At 57.0% G+C, this 25,316-nt stretch overlaps 1 protein-coding gene and 1 long non-coding RNA gene across 2 annotated transcripts; one reads left to right on the forward strand and one right to left on the reverse strand.

Moving 5' to 3' along the window:
• ABCD1 (ATP binding cassette subfamily D member 1) lies at positions 1-19,919 on the reverse strand. Its single transcript, XM_003918462.4, has 10 exons — positions 18,582-19,919; positions 15,387-15,567; positions 8,317-8,459; positions 8,058-8,226; positions 7,482-7,576; positions 4,514-4,659; positions 4,032-4,177; positions 1,662-1,746; positions 1,395-1,520; positions 1-1,252 (listed from the first exon to the last, which is right to left on the reverse strand). The coding sequence occupies exons 1-10, from the start codon at positions 19,479-19,481 to the stop codon at positions 1,006-1,008; spliced, it is 2,238 nt and encodes a 745-aa protein (XP_003918511.1). The 5' UTR covers positions 19,482-19,919; the 3' UTR covers positions 1-1,005.
• A 121-nt stretch (positions 19,920-20,040) lies between these two features.
• Positions 20,041-24,408, forward strand: LOC116271937. The gene is made up of 3 exons (XR_004180666.1): positions 20,041-20,408; positions 21,475-21,610; positions 24,277-24,408. It is a non-coding gene; the product is annotated as an uncharacterized LOC116271937 (long non-coding RNA).
• Positions 24,409-25,316: the final 908 nt, after the last annotated feature.

Here is a 25,316-nt window from a genome sequence, read left to right on the forward strand (position 1 = left end):
GGAAGGACTGCATTTGCCAATGGAGGCTTTTACTGGGGGGACTGGGGGTGGCGCCCGGCCCGAGGGCTGAGGGCCTGGGAAAGGCACACGGTGGCGGTGGGGTCTCTCGGGCAGGCGCTGGCTCTATAGACAGCTCCCCCTGGTGACCCCTCTTTGGCACTGAGCTGGGAACATGGTGTCTGCACTCCCGGCTGGCAAGCAGAGGCCCGTGTGCCCCGGTGGCGGCTGGCAGTGTAGGCTGGCGGGGTGACGGCCACAGGGGCTGGGTTTGGCACCGGTGGGAGCCAGGGCCCCATGGGACTCAGAGGCTGGGCCACCCCCGCTGCTGGCAGGGTAGTCACATTGGCCATGGAGATGGCTACGAATAGGGAATCCAATAAATTAGGCTGTAGAAAGAAGAGGTGAGGGGCCGAGGGGGCTGCGGCTACATTCTCGCTCGGCAGGCAGTGCTGTGCGTCCCTCTCCCGTGGGCTCTTCAGGGCTCTCGTGGGGGAGAGGATGCAGGTGAGGGGCTCTGTGTGACCATGGGTCCCACTGGGTGGCTTTTATGGCATCCCATGGGACAGAAGCCTTGGCTGGCCACCCTCAGGGGATGGATCATGGGGTCTTTGAGAGACTGACGAGGAGGGAATCATGGGGACTCGAGTCTCCGGAGGGAGGCCACCTGCAGCACCAGGGGCTGTGGCCTGAGTGGCTCCTGGGGCTCGGCTGCGCTGCTGTGGCCAGCACTGGGCCCCCGTGCCCCAGCTTCCTCCGCGGAGCAAAGTAGAAGACTCACTACCCTGGACAGGGCCCAGTCACTGTGGAACAGCCCCCCCAGGGAGTGGGAGGGTCAGGGTGGGGGTTATGCAGGGCATCACCCTCCACATCTACTTTCCCAAGGGCGGGAAGGGTGTTCTAGGAGGGGCCAGACATGCAGGGGCAGGGTGCATGCGCAGGTGGGTGCTGCTGTCTCCTTCATATGATCTGAGCTTGGGGGCGGGGCAGGGGCCGGGGAAGGCCGAGTCAGGTGGAGGCACCCTGGAGGCCACCAGGGTCTTGTGGGCTAGGTGCCGGCACCTGTGCTGGGGCCATGGCCTCGCCCAGGATCTGGCAGAGCTCTTGGAGGCGCCGCTGCATCTTGGGAATGCCTGCCAGCTGCTGCTCCAGCCGCTGCTTCTCCTCTGTCAGGCTCAGGCGAGCAGCCGAGTCCAGCTTCTCGAACTTCCAGCCACCCTCCCCGTCAAACTGTAGCAAGTGTGTGTGGTACTTCCTGGCCAGGAGAGGGACAGGGTCAGGGGCACGGCACGAGGGCTGCTGATGAGAGCCGCCTGCTGCTGCTGGGCTCACCAGGCCACGTCCTCCCCTCAGGCTGCCACTCCCACCGACCCCAGACAGGGAGAGAGGGCACCTACCACAGGGAGGGCCGGTGGGTGATGGAGAGCAGGGCGATGCCCGCGTCCTTGGCTGCCTGGAAGATCTTGCCTTCCACATCGATGCTCACGGCACTGGTGCATTCATCCAGGAGGGCGTACTTGGGCCTGGGGGTCCGGGCCGAGAGGAGAGTCTGTGTACCCTCCAGGGCCCAGTACCTCAGCCCAGCTCAGGCTCCACTGAGCCCAGGCCTCCCCATGGCTGCTACTTCCCCTTCCAGGGGACCCCAGGGAGCCCAGAGTGCTCACCTGTGGTAGAACATGCGGGCCATGCCGATTCTTTGCTTCTCGCCACCCGACAGGACGTCCTTCCAGTCACACATAGCCTCCCAACCTGGGCGGGGGCGAGGGTCTTGGCTCAGTTCCACCAGCACCCAGCCCTGGGGGCCGGCCGGGGAGCTGGGGGAGCTGTGGGAATGAGCTGGCTGTGATGACAGGGCCACTGTGCCTCTGTGTCCTTGTCCGTCTGCCAGGCATTAATCATGGAGGAGTGGGGACTGGAATCATGCCTTCTCCTAGAAGAGATATGGTGGAGTCCCAGCCCCAGCACTTCAGTGTGACCTTATTTGGAGACAGGGCCTTCATGGAGGTGATCACACTAAGATGAGGTCATCAGAGTAGACCCTAATTCAATATGACTATGTCCTCATAAAAAGGGGGTATGCGGGCAGAGGACGTGCATAGAGGGAACATGAGGTGAAGATATACGGGGAGAAGTGGGCTATCTGCGAGCCAAGGACAGAGGCCTGGAACACATCCTTCTGTCACGACACCCAGAAGGAGTCCACCCTGCTGGCACCTGGATCTCAGGCTGCTGGATGCAGGAGACGACCCACCCCTGCGGTTTATGGCAGCCCCAGGGCACCCACACAATTCCCTGGCACAGAGCCCCAGAGCTGCCACAGTGCTCTCCCCAGACCAGGGGCTTGTCACCACCCACAGGGGTTGGGCCTCCTGTCACTGCCCTGTGCCAGCACTTTGGCAAGGCTCGAGTGGGCTGCTTGAACAAGCAGGTGAGTTGGCTGCTCCACTGGGCCGGGGCACTGCGGCAGAAGTGGCCCCTCCTGTATTCTCGGGCATGCTGCCTTCCCCTGCGGCCCAGGACTGGAAGTGGCGACAGGGTGTATGGCCACCCAGAATAGAGATTACGCTTCCCAGGTGGCCTTGTGGTGAGGTGTGAGCATGAGACTAAGTTGTGGCCAATGAGATGTAACTGTAAGTATTCAATATGGTGGCTTCTGGAACCTTCCTTAAAAGATAGAAGGCACATACCTTTTGCCCCTTCCCTTCTACTTCCTCCATCCTACAGCCTGGGACATGATGTGAGGGCTGCAGCAGCCCCCCTGTATCATGAGGTGACTTTGGAAATGGAGGCCACACACAGCAGAGTGACCTGGTAGAAAAGCCTAGAGCCCTGGGACCTTCACAGAGCAGGGCCAGCCCCGGCAACCGTGGCCTGGCTCTCTTGGGACCTAACAGCTCAGCAGAATAAACTCACAAACGATCTTAGCCACTACTGCAGGGAGGCCGGTTCTGTTCCTCGCAGCTCAACTCCATCCTCACGGCTCATGCTGGCCGGCCACAGGCCCTAGGCATTCAGGCTGCCACAGAGGCGGGAGGGGCCACTGCTCCCAGGCTGAGGGCAGCAGGAGCAAGAAGCAGGGCCACGCCAGGGGCTGCTCCACTGCCATCGCCACCTGTGTCCCCGCTTCCTCCACAGGCAGGTGACAACACCCCAGCCATTTCCTGCAGGAGCCACTTCTTCTCATGTTGCCACCAAGGCAGGGCTTGGTGCCTGTGCCCTTGAACTGTGAAGGGGAGCCCCAGCAAGGCGAGGCCCTTGCCCAGGGCAATCTTGCACCCAGCACTGGGGGCTGGAAGCTGAACCCAGAGGATCAGAATTCAAAGAGAGAACTAAACACTCCTACCATGACCCTGCAGCTGCACCCCCCTCTCCTCCTCTGCTCTCCCAGCACGATGGACACTGTGAACAAGCAGCATTCCTTGATAAGCCCAGGACAAGACAACAGCTTAGTCTGGCCTCCTTTTCCATGAACTCATCTCAGAATCCACCCGACTCTGCTGGCCCCAGCCCCCTCCAAGCGTCTGCACAAACCTCCGGACAGTAGCCATCACTGTACACATGTGCCTGCCCCTGCCCACCGCCCCATGGTCCTTCCAAGAGCGTCTGATCCTGCTCAGGGAAAGCCTAGGCTCCCGTCTGGTCCGGAGGGGACTCTGTGAGCTAGCCTCTCGTGCCACCAAGCCTGTGGGCCGCACTCCGCCCTGCTGTCCCTGGCTCCCCGACAGGGTAACCGCTCAGCATTCTGCAGGGCTCAGCTCAGACCTCTTTTCTCTGGGAGAGGGTATCCTGGGTCCCCCAATGAGGTGCACATCCCTGTTAGGTGCCCCCTTCTCTAGAGCACCCATGCCACCTGGGGCCATCTGTGTGGTGCTGGTCCTCCCTGGTAGGCAGGCCTTAGAGGCAGCACCCTCTGTCCCGCCCCTGTGGCACCTGGCACTTTAGACTCCTGGATGTTGAGATAATCTTCACTCCCTGGAGGCCAAGGGAGAGGCCACAGTGGGACAAAAGGCGGCTGCCAGCCCCAGGCCTCCTACCTCCCTCCCGCTGTAGGATGTGGTGCAGATGCACGATGTCCAGGATGGCTTCCAGGTCCTGCTCTGAGTAGCCCTTCCTTCGCATGTCCTCCACTGAGTCCGGGTAGATCACCTGGTCACGCAGGGAGCCCACAGACATATAGGGCCTGTGGGAAAGCTGGGTGTCCATAGAGGGAAGGGCTGGCCCTGCCTCTCCCAAGATACTCTGCGCCTCCCAGGCAGTGTCCACATGCCACGCTCACACGCACCCACACGCTCACGTCGCCGCCCGTGCACACACCCCACACAGATCCAAAACAGGGCAGTGGATTGGGCGGGTTTGGAGGGAGCAGGAACCATAGCCTGTCTCTGGCTCTGGGGACAGTGCCTCGGTGTCCTCTCCTGAGGTGCTGACTCTTCACCACTTCCTGGGCCTCTGCAGGAAGCCATGCGTGAGCGCACAGGCAGGAAGAGGTGCAGGAGAGACGCATGGGCTTCCTCACCTCTGTGGGATGTAGAACATGCGCTGGGGTGGGGGCTTGTAGAGCACACCGCCGTACGTGGGCCAGAGCCCACCCAGGATCCGGAACAGGGAGCTCTTGCCGCAGCCGTTGGGGCCCGTGATGAGCAGATGCATGCCTTCCTCCACCTGCAGGGGCAACAGCCACTGACGCCAGAGAGCGCAGGCTCCTTCCCATACCCTATGGCCTCCTGCCCAGCCTTGAGAGGCTCCCAATGCCCGAGGCCAGCAGGCGGGCCATTCTTGATCTGTTGATAAAGGACAGCAGGGCCTGGGGGATGGGATCCAGCATCCATGGCCCTAGTTAAATTTAGCTCTCGCTAAATGCCTGGCCCAGGACATAGGAATGGACAAGACCTGGCCCTGTCCTCAGGCCCTGACATGCCCAGAGAACGTGGGTCCAGCACAAGAGGAAGGGCCTATTCTGCCACAGCTGAACGAGTAGGTGTGTTTCAACACAGCCAGTGCCATCCTCAGTCCCATCCAACTTCCACTTCACCAGGAATCCAAGTGCAGGGTCAACTCTCAGGCCCCTTTAAGGAACTACCCTGAAAGGCACTTTGTTTTCAAGAGACGAGATCTCAGTGTCGCCCAGGCTGGAGTGCAGTGGTGTGACCACAGCTCACTGCTGTCTCCAACTCCTTGGCTCAAGTCATCCTCCCACCTCAGCCTCCTGAGTAGCTGGGCCTACAGATGCACGCCACCATGCCTGGCTAAGTTTTAAATGTTTTTTTAGAGACGGGGTTTTGCTATGTTGCACAGGCTGGTCTCAAACTCTTGGACTCAAGCAATTCTCTCACCTTGGCCTCCTGAGTCACTGGGGACAAAAGGCAGTTTCTTTCTTTTCTTTTTGAGACAGGGCCTTGTGGTGGGATCATGGCTCACTGCAGGCTCAACCTACTGGGCTCAAGAGATCCTCTCACTTTAGCTTTTCAAGTAGCTAGAACTATAGGCACGGCCACCACACTTGGCTTATTTTTGTATTTTTAAAAATTTTTGTAGAGACGGTGTTTGCCATGTTGCCCAGGCTGGTCTTGAACTCCTGGGCTGAAGCGATCTGCCCACCTCGGCCTCCCAAAGTGCTGGGATGACAGGCATGAACCACCACACCCGGCCCAAAAGGTACTTTCTTTATGGCTCTAGACTGACAGTACAGACCCACTGCCTTCCCAGGTGCCAGAATGACCCAGAGATGCCACAGTGGCCCCTGGGCTCTGCATCATGGACCCCAGGCTCCTCAATTCACTGATTCCATGGTCCTCACTGGAGCTAGGAAACGTCTACTTCGGGAAAATGCCAGCCAGGCTGGGGGGAGGGCTGTGTGCAGGGAGGAGGCCGGGGGCCTGGAGTCAGTGAAGTCCACGGTAACAACAATGCTACACAGGGCTCCTGGGAAGACTTGAGGGCGTAGTCTTTAGCTTACCTCAGGCGGTGTCATGGACGGAACTGTGTCTTCTGAAATTCCTATGTGGGAACCCTAATCCCCACTACCTTGGAGTGTGAGCTGATTTGGAAACAGGGTCGTTGCGGACGTGACGAATTAGGTTTGGATGAGGTCATTCTGCAGAAGGGTGGGCCCTAATGCAATGTGACCCATGTCATGGCAGGGCAGACGGAGACACGGACACACCCAGAGGGAGGGTGCTGTGTGGAGACAGAGGCTGAGGCCAACCTGCCGTGGCAGAAGCCAGGGAAGCCCGCAGATGGGCAGCAGAGCAGAAGCTGGGACAGAGGCCCCGAGCGGAGGCGCCTTCTCGGTACTCGGCAAGAGTCCGCCCCGCCTGCGCCTTCCTCTCGGACTGCCGTTCCCCAGCTGGGAGAGAGGCCATCTCTGCTGGGAAAGCCACTCAAAGTTTGTAACACTTTGTGACCACAGCCACAGGATGCTAATGCAGCCACCTGACTGTCCCCTCCTGAGGGGCCGGGCCTGGGCCTTGCCCCATCTTGCACACCTGGCTCCCTGAGCAGCTGTGGCCCAGTGTGCAGGGGCCCTGTGAGCTTGCCTGCTGCCCCTGCCTGCTTGTGCTGCCCGGGGCCAGCCTGGAAACCACCCTCCTCAGACTCACTGGTGATCAGCTCCCCCGATATCCTAGGAGTGGCCACTGCCAGCGGTGAGGGGTAACCACCTATGCTGGCCCCTCCTCCCTGGCACGCCCCTCCTCCCTGGCACGCCCCTCCTCCCTGGCACGCCCCTCCTCCCTGGCATGCCCCTCCTGTCTGCTTTGTCCTGTGTGAGCTGCCCCTCAGGCCCACGGCCTCTACCGTCAGCTGCCTGCCCACTTGCTCGCAGCGACTCCTGGGCAAGGCTTCATCCCACCCCCACCACCCCGAGGGACTTTGACCACTCTTCTTGTGATCCCCACTGTCCCTTGAACAGCTGTCCACCTGGAGACCTTTGTAACACTTTAGTGCCCCTCCACGGTGAGGACTCCCTGAGTGCAGGGCTCCTGATTTACCTCAGGTTTCTGGTGCCCAGCTCAGAGTTCAGGGCATATTGGTTAAATGAATGAATGAATGAGTGATTCCTTGTCACTTCTCTACCTGTCCCTCCACCCCAGTCTCCCCCTCACTCCATTGCTCCCCAGCCCCATCTAAACCCCTGGCTGGGGACACAGGTAATCTGTGGCCTTCCCAGAGAGGTCGAGTGGCAAGGTTTGAAGCAGAGCCCCCCGCCCGGGTCTTGGCTTTCTTAGGAGTATGGGGAGCTGGCATCAGATGATAGGGCCAGGAACGCCGGGGTGAACCTTGGCCAATCCTGGTATCACTGGTCTCTCTTATCAGCCTCTGTTGCCCCAGGATGAACAGTCAGAGACACGTTGGTCTCTCACCTTGACCTTGGCCCACCTGCCACGTAGATCTAGGGACAATGGCTGTTGCCAGCACAGACAGGCGGGAACCAAGGGCTGAGGCTTGCATATGTGCGTGGCTGGCGCCTTCCCCGCTGGACCTACCCTGATGTTGAGGCTGGCCACCACCACCTCTCCTGAGGGCGTGATGATGGGGATGTTCTCGCAGATGATCCCCTGCTCCACATCCACCACCTGGCCTGCAGAGAGAGTACGGCGGGGGGTGGGGAGGGGAAGGAGTGGCGGCAACCCGTCTGCATTCTGGGGGGTCTGCGTGCCCCTGGCAGCATGCCAGCTGGTTCCCCACCAGTAGCCTGTGGTCCAGGGCCCCTAGGGAACACAGCCAGGTTTTCCAACAAGCTGAACTCTTCCCTCAGTGTCTAGTACGGTGCCCTGGGCCGCCACCCACTTCTGCAGCACCTGCCTCCCATGGCAGCCAGCGGCTGACACACTGACTGGAACTTTCTCTCCCCAGGAAACCCTCCAGGGGCCCAGCTGGACCAGGCCGAAGTCCTCAAAGACCCTGCTGGGCAGCCCTCCCGTCCTGGGTGGACTGGGATGGGCCAGAAGCGCACAGAGGTCCCTGAGTGAGGGAGCAGGAATGGGAGGAGCTGGGGCAGCAGGTCAGCATCTGCAGTAGCAGCAGGGGCGGGGTCACTCATAGGGAGGGGACAGCCTTACCTCGGATCTTCAGGGGGCCCTCCACGCGGACACCAGACCGGCCGATGGTCCCAGACCCCGCCTGAGCGTCCTCCAGCTCCCTGGGCCTCTTGAAGTGACAGCGCTGAACATCTTCAAACACCTGGAACATCTCGTGCACCCGGGCTGTGTAGCCAGCAAGCTCCGTCACCTGAGGGAGGGTGACCCTGGCTCAGCCCTTGCCAGTTGCAGGGAGAGGAGCATGGCAAGGACGGCAAGGGTCGGGCTGGGCCAGAGGTACCTCCTTGTACGACGACATGATCCGCTCAATGGCATCTGCAGCCGCTGTCAGGAGGTTGCGGGCAATAGTGAAGGCTTCTGTGCGCTCGCTCACCAGCTCCTCCTCCTTCTTTTCCAAGGCTGCCTTCTTCACGGCCTCTGCATCTGCAAAGCCCCAGAGGGGTGGGTGGCGGGGCGGGGAGGGGCAGAGACAGTGGAAAGTTAAAAATGAGCCGCTGGAGAGAAAGGCCAGGCCCTTCTGCAGATGGTGCCAAGGCAACCAGATCTCTCTCTCTTTCTCTCCATGTGCAAGAGAGGGACTCCTCACACCATACATACAAACCAACCCAGAGCACATCATAGGGTGATGTGTAGCGTAGCCCAAACTATGAAACTCTTAGAAGAAAATGGGATAAAGCTTCACGACCTTGGATATGGCAACAGTTCCTTCACTAGGACACCAAAAGCATGAGCAACAAGAGAAAAACACATCAACTAAACCTCATCCAACTCAACACTTTTGTGCACCAAAGGACAACATGGAGACAGTGAAAAAGACAACCTACAGGCTGGGAGAAAACTCTGGACTGGTGAAGCACACATCTGATGAGGGTGCAGTATCCAGAATATACAAAGAGCTTTTACAACTCAACGACAGAGCTAACCTGATCACACATGGGCAAAGGACGCAAACAGACATTTCTCCAAAGAAGACATACAAATGGCCACTCAGCACATCAAAAGTGGCTCAGCGTCATTAGTCATCAGGGAAATGCAAATCAAAACCACCAAGAGATACCACCTCCCACCCACTAGGTGGCTAGAACACAAAGGAGATGACAACCAGTGCTAGCCAGGATGAAACGGTGGAACCCTCCAACACTGCTGGCGGAAAGGTAAAATGGGGCAGCCACTGTGGAAAACAGTCTCGCAGCTCCTCAAAAAGTGAACTGTCCAGTTACTGTGTGACCTGGCAATTCCACTCCTAGCTATACACCTAGGAGAAACGAAAATATCTGTGCACATAGAGACTTGTCCATGGATGTTCACAGCAGTGTTATTCACAATAGCCAAAACATGAAGAAACCCAAAATGTCCATCAATGGATGAATGGATAAAGAAATTGTGGTCTATGTACACAATGGAATATTATTCAGCTATGAAAAGGAATGAAGGACTGATTCATCTTATGACATGGACGAATCTTGAAACCATGATGCTCAGTGAAGGAAGGTAGTCACAAAAGGCCACAGAGCACATGATTCCATTTCTAGGACATGTCCAGATAGGCAAATCCACAGAGACAGGAAGCAGATGAGTGGGTGCCAGGGGCTGGAGAGAGGGAATGAGGAGTGACCGTTTATGGGTCTGGGGTTTCTTTGGGGGATAAAATAAAAATAAAACATTCTGGAGTTAGTGGTGATGGCTGCACAACTCTGTGAATGAATTTAAATTGTACATGGAAAAGGATGAATTGTATGGTATGTTAATTACATCTCAATAACATTGATTTTTAAAATGCACCAGCAGGCATCTCACTTTGTTTCTGGGTACAACCAACTCCTTCCACCTGCCCTCTGTCCTGCACCACTGATGTCGCCCCTCCTGGGGAATATCTGAACTTTGTCATCCAACGCCCAGGGCTGTTTGGCTTTGAAACACCAACTTTCTTTTTTTTTTTCTTTCTTTCTTTTCTTTTTTTTTGAGACAGAGTCTTGCTCTGTTGCCCAGGCTGGAGTGCAGTGGTGTGATCTTGGCTCACTGCAACCTCTGCCTCCCAGGTTCAAGTGACTCTTATGCCTCAGCCTCCCAAGTAGCTGGGATTACAGGCGCCTGCCACCAAGCCCAGCTAATTTTTTTGTATTTTTAGTAGAGACGGGGTCTCACCATGTTGGCCAGGCTGGTCTCAAACTCCTGACCTCAGGTGATCCGCTCGCCTTGGCCTCCCAAGATGCTGAGATTACAGGCGTGAGCCACCGCGCCCAGCCTAATGTCCTACTTCCTGACTTCTACACCATGGTTTTTGACCTCTGGGCCAGCAGCCATATTGTTTGGTGTCTGTTTCTCCCAGGAGCTGCTCCTGTCTTAACTTGCTTTTCTGTCACACTCTAGGGCCCCGTGGCAGCACCCTTGACCCTCGTCAATGGCCCTCTCAGTTTCTTGATCCTTAGAGTCCCCACAGGAGCAGAGGTGGGGAGCAAGGGTGAAGGCTGCCTCTGAGGGTATTGGGGTGTGGCTGAGGTGGTGGGAAGGTCCTGTGAAGGACCTGAGGACTCTATCCAGGGGTGTGTGTGATCCTGAGGGGTAAGCCTCAGGGATCATTGGCTGGGGGCTGGGGGAGGACATGAAACGTAGAGTCAGCTCAGGGCCATGCAGGGTGGAAAGGGGCCTGGCCTGGGAAACCAGGGAACTAGACTGGGCTGGCAGGGTGGGGACATTAATCCTAAAGGTTGAAGGCCTTGGACCTTCCTTCCCACGTGCTTTTTTTTTTTGAGGCGGAGTCTTGCTCTGTGCCCAGGCTGGAGTGCGATGGCGCTGATCTCGGCTCACTGCAAGCTCCGCCCCCTGGGTTCACGCCCATTTCTCACCACTCCAGCCTCCCGGTGGCTGGGACTACAGGCACCACCACTGCGCCCGGCTAATTTTTGAGTATTTTTTAGTAGTAGAGGCAGAGGGGTTTCCGCGGTGTTAGCCAGGATGGTCTCGATCTCCTGACGGCGTGATCCGCCCGCCTCGGCCTCCCAAAGTGCTGGGATTACAGGCTTGAGCCACCGCGCCCGGCCCCCACCGTGCTCTTAAGGACACAGCCCTCCTCCCCAGGTATTCTAAGAGCTGGACAGTCTCTGTGGACAAAGGGAAGGGTCTGCAAGTCTTTGTGCCTAGGGCATCCTGGCGCAGAACCAGCTGCCCTCTGCAGGTTCTCTTGGAGCCTTGGGCAACTAAGGCCAGGGCCCTGGAGCTGGACAGAGCAAGGCCTCTGGGCTGGAGTGGGAGCCACAGGCCCTGCCCATCTCCTGAGCCCACCTGCCTTGCACGCCAGCCCAGCAAAGCTTATCTAAATCTTCCCCAACCAGCAGCTGTACCTCCTTGAAGCACCTGGAGCCCTCACTAGCCACCCAGTGCAGGGGACATAGCAGGGACAAAACAGACAAAAATCCCTGCCCTCCACGGGGCTTGCAGTCCATGGCAGGGAGAGAGAAAAGCACCACTGACGGGGTGTTCAGTGCTTGGGAGAGCAATGAGGCAGGGAAGGAGACAGGAAAGGTGGTGGTAGGTAGGTCGGGCCTTGCATAGGTGGGCTGTGCCACAGGGCAGCAGAGTAAAGAGTGCTCCTGGCACAGGCCCCAAGACAGAGCAGGCCTGGCATTTGGGGAAATAAGAAGGCCACAGGACCAGGTACAGTGGCTCATGCCTATAATCCCAGCACTTTGGGAGGCCAAGGCAGATGGATCACTTGAGGTCAGGAGTTCAAGACCAGCCTGGCCAACATGGCGAAACCCCATCTCTACTAAAAATACAAAAATTAGCCAGGCATGGTGGTGTGTACCTGTAGTCCCAGCTACTTGGGAGGCTGAGGCAGGAGAATTGCTTGAACCTAGGAGGCGGAGGTTGCAGTGAGCCAAGATCGTGCCACTGCACTCCAGCCTGGGAGACAGAGTGAGACTCCATCTCAAAAAACCCCCCCAAAAAACGGAAGGCCACAGGACAGAACCAATCAAGCCAGGGGAAAGGGAGCGCTTCACAGCCTTCAAAGGCTGCTGGCTCTGAGGGCCAGCAGAGCAGGGCCAGGAGCCCACAAAGCCTGGCATAGCAGAGGCTCAGAAAAGTCCTAGGCCTTCAGGGCAGGGAGCAGCCTGATGCAATCAGTGGCAGCCATGGAGCGAAGCGGCTGCAGGTGCTGTTTCATGGGCTGCCTCGGTGCCTGGGGCTAGGTGCGCTGACTGGGCGGGGCACCCACGCCGGCATCAAGGCTGATCCTTCCTCTTGGTGAGTCACCCAGAGGACGACACAGACGGCTGAGGGCATGGAAGCCCCGAGGTGGAAACAGAAACAGGGAGAGAATCAGACTTCTGTTTATAAATTGAAAACCCTCTTCCCACCAAACTGCGTAAAAACTATGACACTATTTCAAGCAGAGCCAAGCTTGATGGAAAGCAAGGGAAACTCCTGGGAGCAAAGAGAAGCAGAAAGCCAGGTGATCCTTTGAAAGCCCCAGAGGCAGGCAGGGCAAAGACCAGGAAGCTTTCTTTGCTTAGCCTGGGCTCTATGAGCAATGAACAAAAAGCCTCCTCTAAGAATTTGTAACAATGTGCCTGGAGTTCAAATGAATTCAAATGAAACCACCTCTCATTTCAGGAACCATCCCCTCCACACTAACTAACGGCCTCCAACTGCTTACCCTGGAGTGCTTGGCCAAAACAGAAAGAAATACGGACTTACACCCTCCATTGAGGTCATATCAATCCCTATAGAAGTTCTGTTGCAAAACCCACAAGGAAATGATCCACCATGAGTGAGGACCAGCAGACAGAAGACAGGTGAATGAGACTCCCAAGAACTGAAGCTAATCAAACCATCGGATAGAGACGGTGGGGTAAGTATGACTAACATGATACACAGCATAAAAGGAGCAGTCAAAAAGATGAGCAAATAAGACACAGAAACAGCCTGACATTTCTACTTGAAAAAGGAAATATCCATTTTCAAATTTCTATTTGAAATAGAATGAAATAGAACTTACAGAAACAGCCACTGAAATGTGAACAAAATTCCAATTAGACATGGCCGAAAAGAAAACTGGTGAACTGGCAAATGAGCAAGCAGGAAGAAAGCCTGAGGGCATCCCCAGAATTCAGCACAGTGTGAGATGGGAAACAGTAAACAGAAACCAAAAGACACAATGAAGAGAGTCAGAAGTCCAGCGCTGGTTGCCAGTTCTAGAAGAACGGGATAAAAGAATGAGAGTCAGACAATATCTCAAAAGCTAATAGCTGAGAATCTTCCAGAATGATTGAAAAACCTGAATATTCAAAGGACATATAACAAGTCTCAAGCAGAATCAACAAAAACTGACATCTAAACACGTCATAGTGAAACTGCAGAATGCCAAAAAGAAAGAAAATGATCAGAGTACCCAGAGAAAAAACACAGGGTACTCAGGGAGGACAATTTGTCAGCAGCTACAGATTTGTCAGCAGCTACAGAAGAAGCAGGGAGACAGTAAGACATTGTGAAAGGGCTGAGAGAAAAGAATTGTCCACCTAGACTCCATTGCGCAACTCAATTTTAGCTTCGGAATAAGGGTGAAATAGAAACATTTGCAACAAAAATAATCAAGAATTACAACAGGCCAGGTGCGGTGGCTCACATCTGTCATCCCAGCACTTCGAGAGGTCGATATGGGAGGACCGCTTGAGCCCAGGAGTTCCACACTAGCCTGGGCAACATAGCAAGAACCTGCCTCTACAAAAAACAAACAAACAAACAAAAAACAAAACAACACAAAGAATTACAATAAAATAATCAAGAATTAGAAGCACTGATGACTGTTTGTCCTGAGTATAGTTGTGAGTTAAAAAACAAACAAACAAACAAAAACTAAAAACATGTCTATCTGGAGGAAGACAACGGAACATAGAAGAGACATTGAGATGTAGGAGCGAAATGGTGAGCACAGAACTCAGCAAACGTGTGAGCGAGTTTTATCACGTGTGGATAAGGCGATAGCAAAGAGGAAAAACTAGGTACAAATCCAACTCTTGGCTGGGCTATGACGCCATGCCCCACGGGGGTCTTCTGTGTTCTAAGGTCCAGGAGGAGGCAGAGCTATTGATTAACCTAACAAGTATGCGTGTTGATCTTTTATTTTTAACTTTTATTTTTATTTGAGACGGAGTCTCACTCTGTCACCCAGGCTGGAGTGCAGTGGCGTTATCCTGGCTCACTGCAAGCTCCGCCCCCCAGGTTCACGCCATTCTCCTGCCTCAGCCTCCGGAGTAGCTGGGACTACAGGCGCCCACCACCGCACCTAGCTAATTTTTTTGTATTTTTAGTAGAGACGGGGTTTCACCGTGTTAGCCAGGATGGTCTCGATCTCCTGACCTCGTGATCTGCCTGCCTCGGCCTCCCAAAGTGCTGGGATGACAGGCGTGAGCCACCGCGCCCAGCCACGTGTTGATCCTTTAAAGGGTAACCACTAACAGACTAAAAAATCAAATGCAGAAGTTGCAATCCAGTAGAGAAACAAAACAGGAATGCAGGCTGGGCGCGGCGGCTCACGCCTGTCATCCCAGCACTTTGGGAGGCTGAGGCAGGAGGACCACCTGACCAGGAGTTCGAGATCAGTCTGGGCAACATGGTGAAACCCTGTCTCTACAAAAAATATGAAAATTAGCCAGGTATGGTGGCTTGCGCCTGTAGTCCCAGCTACTGGGGAGGCTGAAGTAGGAGGATCACTTGAGCCTGGGAGGTCAAGGCTGCAGTAAGCCAAGGTCGTGCCACTGCACTCCAGCCTGGGCGACATCAGACTCCTGTTTCAAAAACCAAAAAGAAAATAAAACAAACAAACAAAATCAACAGGAATGCAGAAAACCTAAATCTTTGATCTTATCACTAAAATAACAGGTAGAACAGGCTTCCCATTCCTCTAAAACGCCTTAGGGTGGAGGTCTTTCCCCTTTGCAACCTACAAGAGCTGTTTCAGGGCGAGGAAACCAAGGCTGGAGTGATAAAGGGGCTCACTCGAGGTACTCCGCACATCCTCCCACCTCTAAGTCACAGTTGGGTTGAGGACAGGGACAGGTGGGTGAGGGTATCTGTGCCTGGAGAAGTGGTATGTTGTGTTCTTGACTTGCAGTCCTGGGCTTGGCTGAGTGGTACCAAAGGACGTGAGGTGAGCGCAGGGCAAAAGGCAACAAGGAGGGGCAAGGCAAGCCCAACCTCTGAGAGCATCAAGGGTGGCAGCAGGGCCTCGGCAGCCCCGGCAGCAGAAGTGGGAGGCGGGCCGGCTGAGCTGGGCCCTCATGAGCCCAGCACCCAGCGGTATGGGGGACAGGCCCCTGGCCTGGATCCTCTTAGAGCCCTGGGTCTCACCTGACTCTGAGTAACCAGTGGCGGTGATGATGGGGACAGCCACCATGAGCAGGCCTGAGGCGCTCCACACATACTTCATGAGGAACTGCTCCAGCATGACATACCACAGGCGTTCCAGAAGGATGAGGTTGATCTGCGAGGCCAGGTCCTGGTAGGAGTGCTGTAGCAGCGCCAGCTCCACCTGAGGGGGTGACAGAAACAGACAGGCTTCATGGCCATGCACAGTGGCAGCTCCCATGGGGGCAATGGTCAGAGTCTTCGAGTGCCACTCACACACGCTGTGCCATGGTGGCCATCAGAAGGCCGAGAGCCAGAGGTTACGATTGGGTGGGGCCAGGTCTCAAACTCAAGGTGTGACGGGATATAAGGGACTGGCTGATGTCACAGTGCGGCTGCCGTCCCCTCTCCACTCCCTCTGGTCACCTTGTTTCTGTCCTCTGCTGAGCCCATTTCTTTGGGCTCCCTGCTAGCCCCTCCTCCTGATCCAGAGAGATCATCCATCAGTTCTAATTTTTCCCCCACTAAACTAAGCAAAGAGCAGCGCAGGACAGCAAAAGGCAGTGTCTCTTGGGCTGAGTGCAGTAGCTCACACCTGCAATCCCAGCACTTTGAGAGGCTAATTGTCTGAGCCCAGGAGTTGGAGACCAGCCTGGCCAATATGGCGAGATGCTGTCTCTACCAAAAATAATTAAAAAAAAAAAAAAATTAGCCAGGCGTGGTGGCACACACGTGTAGTCCCAGCTACTCGCGAGGCTGAGGTGGGAGGATCACTGGAGCCCTGGAGTTTGAAGCTGCAGTGATGGCACCACTGCACCCCAGCCTGGACAGCACAGTGAGACCCTGTCTCTTGGTTCTGAAAAACTCAGTTCAACAGCCTTGGCCTATTTAGGTCCCCTCTCCCCTCAACTTTCCCACAGTTCCTTTTGGTGAGAAATTTGCACGGATGTGCTGCTGAGCTGGGCCCTACAGGACTCGCCCCAGTGGATGTCCCTACTGCTAAGCCTGGACCTCGCTCCTTCAGCAGTGGGTAGGCCTCCCCTGTCCTTCTGTTCCCCTTCTTGCACTGGCCACCACTATGTCAGGACACCAGCAGGTGGGGAAAGGGACATCTGCAGAGAAGAGGTGGCAACAGCAGTCAGACAGGTGGGGGAGGTGGGAGGTGTCGGGAAGTGCTCCCAGCAAGGTAGCCAAGGGGTTGTGAATTTCTGGGCTCGGTCCAGGGGCACGTGCCCCAGCCTTGCCTCCCCATAGCCATCTGATGACAGCTGCCCAGCTTGGCACTGTTTGCCAAGTGCTTTCATGTCTCTGCATCTGATTCTCACCACGTCCCATTGCATGTGTATTCACGTGCCCATTGTACACAGAACACTGAAGCCCAGGGAGGCAAAGTGACCTGCCCAAGTCCACACAGCCTGACGGTGGCAACCAGTGTGGGAATTTGAACCACAGTGGCAGAGCTGCCAGGAGAACCACTTTCTTATAAATGATACTTAGACTTATCAAGAGAGCTTTACTTTGTTCTCAAGCAAGAGATCATGTGCATGTGCATTTCAATAAGCCTCCTCGTGGCAATCCCAGGAAGGACAGAATACTCTGCTGTGTGCCCTCCAGCCAGTCAGCTGCTTCTGCCCTGATCTGAGCCTAGGCCAGTGTCCACGGAGACATCAGCCAGTGGGACAGCCACGGGCCACATGCCACCCGAGGGGTCCTATCACACAGCTTTCCTATCCCACACAGCTTTCCAGCCGAGGCCTATGCAAACAGGCCGTGAATGCACACCGGGCCCTCCTGCCCTGGCCAACAAACCCTCTTGGCCAACGCGCTACTTCCTGAAGCTAGCCCGGATGGAGTCCTTCAAAGAACCAGTAATCTACTTCCTGAAGTTAGCCTGGACGAAGGCCTTCAAAGAACCAGTGATCTCTCTTCTGCCCCCACCACCCAGGTCGGCCTGCACAGCTCAGCTCCCTGCAAGCCCGATCTCCCATTCCTGAAGCAAGCACCCCGGCAATCCAGACTCGTGCTGGGAGCTGGCAGGGGTGCCAGCCAAGGCTGACAATGTAGCTGCGGGGAATGTGCCAAGCGCCTCGCCCAAGGCTGCGGCTGCTTGCCAAGGCCCTGCAGCCCAGCATGCGGGTAAAGAGGAGAGGGAAGCTGGAGTGGTGGCTGAAGTCCAGGGGCCTTTTCTCTGAATCTGCAGTCTGGCCCACACCCGGGATGCCCCTCTCTGTGGAGTTCGAGGACAAACCTGCTTCTCTGCTGGTGCACAGTGAGACAAGGTCCCAGGGCAAGAGGCTACCTGACCCAGGGAGCACACACAGGCCTTTGGGGGATGGATGCCATTGTGCCCCTCCTCCCAAGAAGCACTGGGGAACGGAAACTGAGTCGCAGAGAGCAGGGCCCAAGGCAACTGCAACCCCAGGCACGAGGAAGGGGAGGGGCTGAGGCGAGATAAAGGGAGCATTGACCTGGAGTAACCTTTCCCAGCGCCTGCCTGGCCCGCCCCGCCCCGGCCGACCAGGGAACTAGGAGACAGACGGGGCGGAAGGGCGGCCACGCCAGGAGCAGGAAGTGTGTCCCGCCGCAGTGGCAGCCTGGACCCGGCATCTCTGGTCTGGGGGCCCGGGAAGGCAGCTGAGCCAGTTGGTAGCTGGGCAAGCCTGTGGGCTCAGGCGGGGGTGGCCTTGACCCCAAGTCCCACTGCTGCGCTGGGCACTGCTCATTAACCTCGCTTGGGCTGAGTCATGCCCATAATGCCTGCCTGCTTGGCCAGCCAGCTCTGCTGGACGCCGGCCTTCAAAGGGCCCAAGGGCCCAGGAGGGGCTAGGCAGCAGGTCACGTCCCTTGGTCCCCGCTCCCGAATGGCAGGCATCTCCTCTCAAGGCTCAAACTGCTAGGATCGCAGCTCTAAGGCTGGGACAACCTCCTTGAGGAGGAGAGGAAGCAGAAGTGGCCAGGAGCGTGCAGGCAACCAGCACAGTACAGTCCCCACCCAGCCTTCCTGCCTCTCCACTGCCGAGCCTGAGTCCACGGCTGCCCAAGGCCCTGCCCACCCCAGCCCTGCTCTCCCATGGCCTGCCCACACCTTTGGCATCAGCCCCAGCCCGCCCTGGACTGTCCCCACTGCTCACGGCTGCCTGCCCCCGGGCCTCCCTGCCACACACTTCCCTCCGTGCCCAGCGTCCCAACCTGCCCCACCTCGTGGCCCCCATAGAAGGCGATCTCCTCCGAGTTGGCCACCACACGCGAGTGCATGTAGCGCAGCTCCCCCTTCCGCCGCGCCTCCTCTGCCACCAGCTCCCCAAACTTGGGTGAGAAGGCCCGCAGCACGTTGGCCGTGAGGAATACCACGAGGCCAGCGATGGCTGAGGGCCAGGCTGTGCCGGCCCCACGGGAGCGGGCCGCCTGAAGCAGGGTGTAGGAAGTCACGGCCACGTCCAGGAGTGGCTTGGTCAGGTTGGAGTAGAGGTGGGCCACAGAGGCCGCAAAGGCCACCACGTCCTCTGTCAGAGACTGGTCAGGGTTGCGAAGCCGCCCGTCCATGTTGCTGACCCGGTAGTAGGTCTGCTGGGAGAAGTAGAGGCGGTAGGCGTGGGCCACCAGACGGCTGCGGAACGATAGGGCCAGCTGGCCCTCCAGGTAGCGGATGGCACTGTTGACGAAGGTAGCAGGGAGGGCGATGAGGAGCCATTGCAGCAGCTGCCAGCCAAAGGCCCGCGGGTCCTTGCGCACGATGCAGCGGGCCAGCCTTCCGTCCAGGCGGGCCACATACACCGACAGGAAGGTGCGGCTCACCAGGGCGGCCGAGTGCAAGGCCAGCAGCCCCGTCTCCCGGCACAGGACCCGGGGGAACAGCAGCCGCAGGAGCCACAGAAGCCGCTGCAGGAATACCCGGTTCATGCCGGCCTTGGCCGCCGCGGCCCCGGAGGCCTCCTGCGTGGGCTCCCTGGCGGGCGCCTGAGAACCCCTGGCCGGGGCCAGGCACTGGCGCACCAAGGGGTAGACTTTGTGGACTCCATAGGCCGCCAGGGCCAGGAGCACAGCCGTGCGCTTCAGCGTGCTCCCCCGCCAGGGCCGGGGCCTGGAGAGCACCGGCATGTCACCTGGGCTGGCTGGCGCGCAGGGACTGGGGCTGGTGCGTGGGGCAGCAGTTGAGGCAGGTGGCTGGAAGGGTTGTTGTTCTGACCCCGGGCCTGTTGTCTAGGCAACTGGAAACCTTGCGATGGCCCTTGAGACTGTCGCTTTAGGCCCCCGGGGTGCTGCTGGGGCCCCTGGTGCGGTGGGCTCAGGGCCCTCCAGGGTCGCGGCCTCTTCGGGCAGCCCAAGTGGAGAAACTTGGCTCTCCTGTCCTGTCAGTGCCCTGGCTCCTGAGGTCAGGGCCTGGAAGGATTTCGGGCAAAGGGGGCGTCTCTTCCTCTCCACCTTCTTCTCCTCCTCCTCCTCCCCTGGTGGCGCCCCTCCCCGGGGCACCAGGCGCGTCCGTCCGCTCCGCAGCCTGGCTGAAGCGACAGTGACTCCGCCACCGGCCCAGAATCCCCACCCACCCCTCCCCAGGGGCGAGTCGGGGGAAGGGGAGGAGGCGGAGGAGGGGCGAGGGGCGGAGTCCGGGCGCGGGAGCCCCACCCTGTTCTCGCCCCTCGGCGAGGCCCGTCCCCCACCAACCCGGTTCTCGCCCCTCGGCTGGGCCTCCCCGCACCACAGAGACGTGGGACGGCCTCGCGGACTAGATAAGCGGCCCTCGTAGGCCCGCCAAAGCCCCGCCCCGCCCGCGTGCTCGCTCCACCCCTCCCCGCGCGCCCAGAGCCCCAGGCGCCGCTTCCTCTTGCGCTCGGGGCGTCGGCCCTCCGCTCGGGGGCGGGGCGGGAGGCGGCGGTGGGCGGAGCCTCCGGGGCCTCGCGAGGGCTAGTGGGCGGTGCCCGGCGGGCGCTTCCGGTTTCCGGCCGCGGGATGAGGGGCGGGGCCGGGGCTGCTGTGGGAGAGTTCGGCTGCTGCGGCGGGGCCTGCACGCTGACTGTGGGAAACTCGGTGAGCGGGCTCCGCGCGCCAGGCTGAGCTCCGGGACCGCCGAGGCTCCCTGGGCCCTTGACGAGGGAGAGAGGCGAGCGGCGCGGGGAGGCCCGGGGGCCGGGGAATCTCGGGGCCCGCAGCCTACCTGGGTGTGAGGGGCAGGGGAGAGGGGAAAACGGGCGGTGCCTCTAGAAGCTGGGCTCGGGGGCGGGGTGGGGGGCGGTGAAGCCCCACCTGGAGGAGCGGCCTTGCTGGGCCTCGGGGACGGTGTGCCAGGCCGGGGTCCTGTCGGCGGGGCCCACGGTGCGCGCAGTCGGCTCTCGCTCTGGGTGGGCGCTGTGGCCCTCGAGGGCTACTGGAAGGACCCCTGGCTTCTGAGGAGACTGCGTCTAGAACTTTCCCCGTATGGGGCTGTGAGGTGCTTGGTCTAGACCTGCTTTTGCGCTTCGTCCCGAATCCTGCTCTCTAGGAGTCGCTCTTGCGGGCCTCCAGCCCACCGGAGGCGAAGCGGCCCCGGGCGGAAGGCCGCTTGAGCCTCGAGGGAGGTGCCGGTTTCTCTCCGCGGGCGCCGTGGGGACGGTGGGAGGCGGGGGCGTCGGCAGCGCTTGGACTAGATGCGGCCTTGGGCCCGCCTGGTAGCGGGGATTTGGGCCAACAGAGCGCCCGCCTCTGCGGCTGAGTTCTGCCTGGCGGGGAAGGGAGCGTCCAATGGTTGCCGAGGCGTCCTCCTCTTGGCGCTCTGGCACTGCTCTTCCCGAAGAACGCCTTTCAGTTAAATGGGCGTCGGAAATCTCGGGCTCCCTGGGACAGGGATCGTCGGGAGAGGCCGCTCTGGACGTGTTGACACACGTGCTGGAGGGGAGCGGGTAACTGACCAGCGAACGGAAGTTTGTGGGGCCTGTGAACGCTGCTGGCCAAGCGGCCTTGCCTAGTGGAGCCCTGCTTCCGCCAGCGCGTCAGAGACTGTGAAGCAAAGTGCAGGGGGTCGAGTGGAGAGTGGCGGCCCCAGCCTCGCAGGGTAACTGAACTGGATGTTCTTGGCTGCCCAGCGCTTACAAATCCTGTTCCTTCTGTGCCCTGCCAGGAAACAAGCTCACATCTCCCTGTGGGAAACCTTCTAGCAGCAGGATGAGTCTGCAGTGGACTGCAGTTGCCACCTTCCTCTATGCGGAGGTCTTTGTTGTGTTGCTTCTCTGCATTCCCTTCATTTCTCCTAAAAGGTATGGCTTGTGGAGCAAGCAGGGGAGTTAGGCGGGAGGGTCCCTGTGTCCTAGCCCTGGGACTGGTGTGTGCAGCTGGTGGACCCTGGAATTGGAACCCGATGGAACAGGTAGAACCTGTCAGGGGTGGGGGTGGCAGGGGTTATGTTTGTTATTGCCAACCCTCCCCAGGGTTCTGCTTCGTCATGACTTGCTCAGTTCCTTTTCCTGTGTCCCCTGCCTTCTGGTCTTCAGAATGCCCGCGAGAGGCAGGAAGATCCATGTTACAGTTCTGGAAATGATGCCCTCCCGCCTACTCTTGGCCCCTGGGGTCTTGGGATGGCAGCGTGGGATTCGGAAGACTTGCACCACTGGGTCACGTTGTTGCTGATTTGGTGACTCTTGTCCTAACTAGTCTCACTGGCATTGCACAGTGGCTCCATGAACATTACTCAGCCTGTGGAGGATGAAGCCATATTCCCTTTTAATGAACAGAGGACCTGTTAAAAGTGAATTGCAAATTAATTGTTAATTATGTATAATACCTGAACACGTCCCTATTTTTTTTTTTTTTTTTTTTTTGAGACTGAGTCTGGCTCTGTCGCCCAGGCTGGAGTGCGGTGGCCGGATCTCAGCTCACTGCAAGCTCCGCCTCCCGGGTTCACGCCATTCTCCTGCCTCAGCCTCCCGAGTAGCTGGGACCACAGGCGCCCGCCACTTCGCCCGGCTAGTTTTTTGTATTTTTTAGTAGAGACGGGGTTTCACCGTGTTAGCCAGGATGGTCTCGATCTCCTGACCTCGTGATCCGCCCGTCTCGGCCTCCCAAAGTGCTGGGATTACAGGCTTGAGCCACCGCGCCCGGCAACACGTCCCTATTTAAATTCACATGTTACAAATAAGGCCAAATCTCCACAGGTATTTTTAAAGACTGTTTTTTCATGAAAAATTATCCCTGATGTGATACCACAGAAAGTATGCAGCGCTGCCTGAGGAGGATTCTTGCAGAAAACCAAACCTTCGTACAGTTGACAAGACATGCAGAGATAGAGGGCCCCGGGGAGCTTTAATCTGGGAAGCTTTAGAGGACAGACAATCTGATTTCTACACAAAGCAAATTGGAAAAGCAAATGAAAGAGGGGAGGGAAGGGGGAGCTTCCAGAATAAGAGGGATTTAAGACATTTATCTACCAAATGCCAAATCGGTACCTTGTTGGGTCCAGATTCAAACAAATACTGTTGCCTACAGCGAATGGCATTTTCATCTCTAGCCCTGATGATGAGGGCTTCTTGTTGGTTTGAACAATATGTAAACACTTCTGAAGTCTCTTCTTAGAGCTGCATCCCAAAGCATTTGTGGAGGGAAATGATGTGAGGTCTAGGGTCCATCTCATCATAACCCAGGGTGGGGGGTGATATAGGCAAACCAAGGTTTATCATGTGGAAAGACAGTTTAAAGAAGTAACATGTGTATGGGGCAGACATTTTGAATATTACAAAGGGGAGAACAATGAAAAGTAAGTTTCCCTTTTCAGAGACTATCAGTGTGTTTTCTTTTTGTTGCTGTGGTTTCTTTGTTTTTTTTTTTTAAATTTTGAAACAGAGTCTTGCTCTGTCACCCAGGCTGGAGTGCAGTGGTGTGGTCTCGGCTGACAGCAACCTCCACCTACCGGGTTCAAGTGATTCTCCTGCCTCAGCCTCCTGAGTAGCTGGGACTACAGGCGCCTGCCACCATGCCCAGCTAATTTTTTACGTGTGTGTGTGTGTGTGTGTGTGTGTGTGTATATATATATATATATTTTTTTTTTGTAGAGATGGGGTTTCCAGACGTGAGCCACTGTTCCCAGCCAACTACCCGTGTTTAAGATTAGTTTTCCAGGCCAGGCGCGGTGGCTAACGCCTGTAATCCCAGCACTTTGGGAGGCTGAGGCAGGCGGATCACGAGGTCAGGAGATAGAGACCATTGAGGCTAACACGGTGAAACCCCGTCTCTAATAAAAAATACAAAAAATTAGCCGGGCGTGGTGGCGGGCGCCTGTAGTCCCAGCTACTCGGGAGGCCGAGGCAGGAGAATGGTGTGAACCCAGGAGGCGGAGCTTGCAGTGAGCCGAGATCGTGCCACTGCACTCTAGCCTGGGTGACAGAGCGAGACTGTCTCAAAATAAAAAAAAGATTAGTTTTCTAGACATTTCGATCTCTACGTGGACCAGCACCTTTTTTTTTTTGAGACAGGGTCTCGCTCTGTCGCCCAGACTTGAGTGCAGTGGCGCGATCTCGGCTCACTGCAACTTCTGCTTCCCAGGTTCAAGTGATTCTCCTGTTTCAGCCTCCTGAGTAGCAGGGATTACAGGCACCCACCACCATGCCTGGCTAATTTTTGTACTTTATTTGTAGAGACGGGGTTTCGCCATGTTGGCCAGGTTGGTCTTGCACTCCTGACCTCAAGTGATCCACCCACCTTGGTCTCCCAAAGTGCTGTGATTACAGGTGTGAGCCACCGCACCTGGCCTTTTTTCCAACACTCTTGAATGGATATCAAATTAGAGAATTGCAAGCCACTGAGGCTGACTTTGTGTGGGCTATTCGGCCATTGGAGAAGAGTGCAAAGCTGGATTTCCATTTTGCTCAGGGCCCTAGAGCCCGTGTGTGTGCTTTCTCTTCAGCTCCCGTCCTTTTTGTCGTCTTCACAGATGGCAGAAGATTTTCAAGTCCCGGCTGGTGGAGTTGGTAGTGTCCTATGGCAACACCTTCTTTGTGGTTCTCATTGTCATCCTTGTGCTGTTGGTCATCGGTGAGTGAGCTGTGGCTGAGGGCAGCTACATGACCTAGACCCCGGTCTCTGATGCAAAACCCTTTGCCGCTTTTGATGTGTAGCATCCAGTTTTGGCTGCTGGGAGATAGACCAATGAAATGCTGTGTCTTTCTCTTGTGGGAAGGAAGAGGCTCCCTTTGCCCATGCTGCTGACCTCTAGTCGGTTCTTCACTTTGAGGCCCCTCTAGGCCGGGCATGGTGGCTCATGCCTGTAATCCCAGCACTTTGGGAGGCTGAGGTGGGTGGATCACCTGAGATGAGGAGTTCAAGATCATCCTGGCCAACGTGGTGAAACCCCATCTCTACGAAAAATACAAAATTATTTGGGCATGGTGGTGGGAGCCTGTAATCCCAGCTACTTGGGAGACTCAGGCAGGAGAATCGCTTGAACCCAGGAGGCAGAGTTTGCAGTGAGCCTAAATTGCTCCATTGCACTCCAGCCTGGGCAACAAGAGCGAAACTCCATCTCAAAAAAAAAGAGGCCTCTCTAGCAATGGGCGTGGGCTTATACCAAAGCAGTTTGTGTGCAGCCTTATGATGGCCACCTTACATTGCTTTTTTTCAAGACCTTGGGAGAAGGGACGCCTTAGGTTTCTGAGGCTGCTCCTTAGGTCACTCTAGAACTGAAGCTAAGGGAAGCTAACTGGCCTGTGACCTTGGTCTGAGTAGTGCTGCTCACCAGTCACTTAAACAGCAGAGTTGCCTGGAGCAGGACCTTTAATGGGGGACTGAGCAACTAAGCACACAGTGAGCCTAGCTGGGAAGTCCTGCTGTTCCCTGTAGTAGTAGGAGGAGGACACAGAAATGTGTGGCAGCATATCTTGGGGAGAAATCCTAGATCTCTCTGCATCTGGGCTAGACTTGAGGTTTTCCCAGGTCCTTCCAGCTCTGTAGTTCTGTAAACTCTGACATTGAGGT

Source organism: Papio anubis, chromosome X (assembly GCF_008728515.1).
Source record: "Papio anubis isolate 15944 chromosome X, Panubis1.0, whole genome shotgun sequence".
NCBI lineage: Eukaryota > Metazoa > Chordata > Mammalia > Primates > Cercopithecidae > Papio > Papio anubis.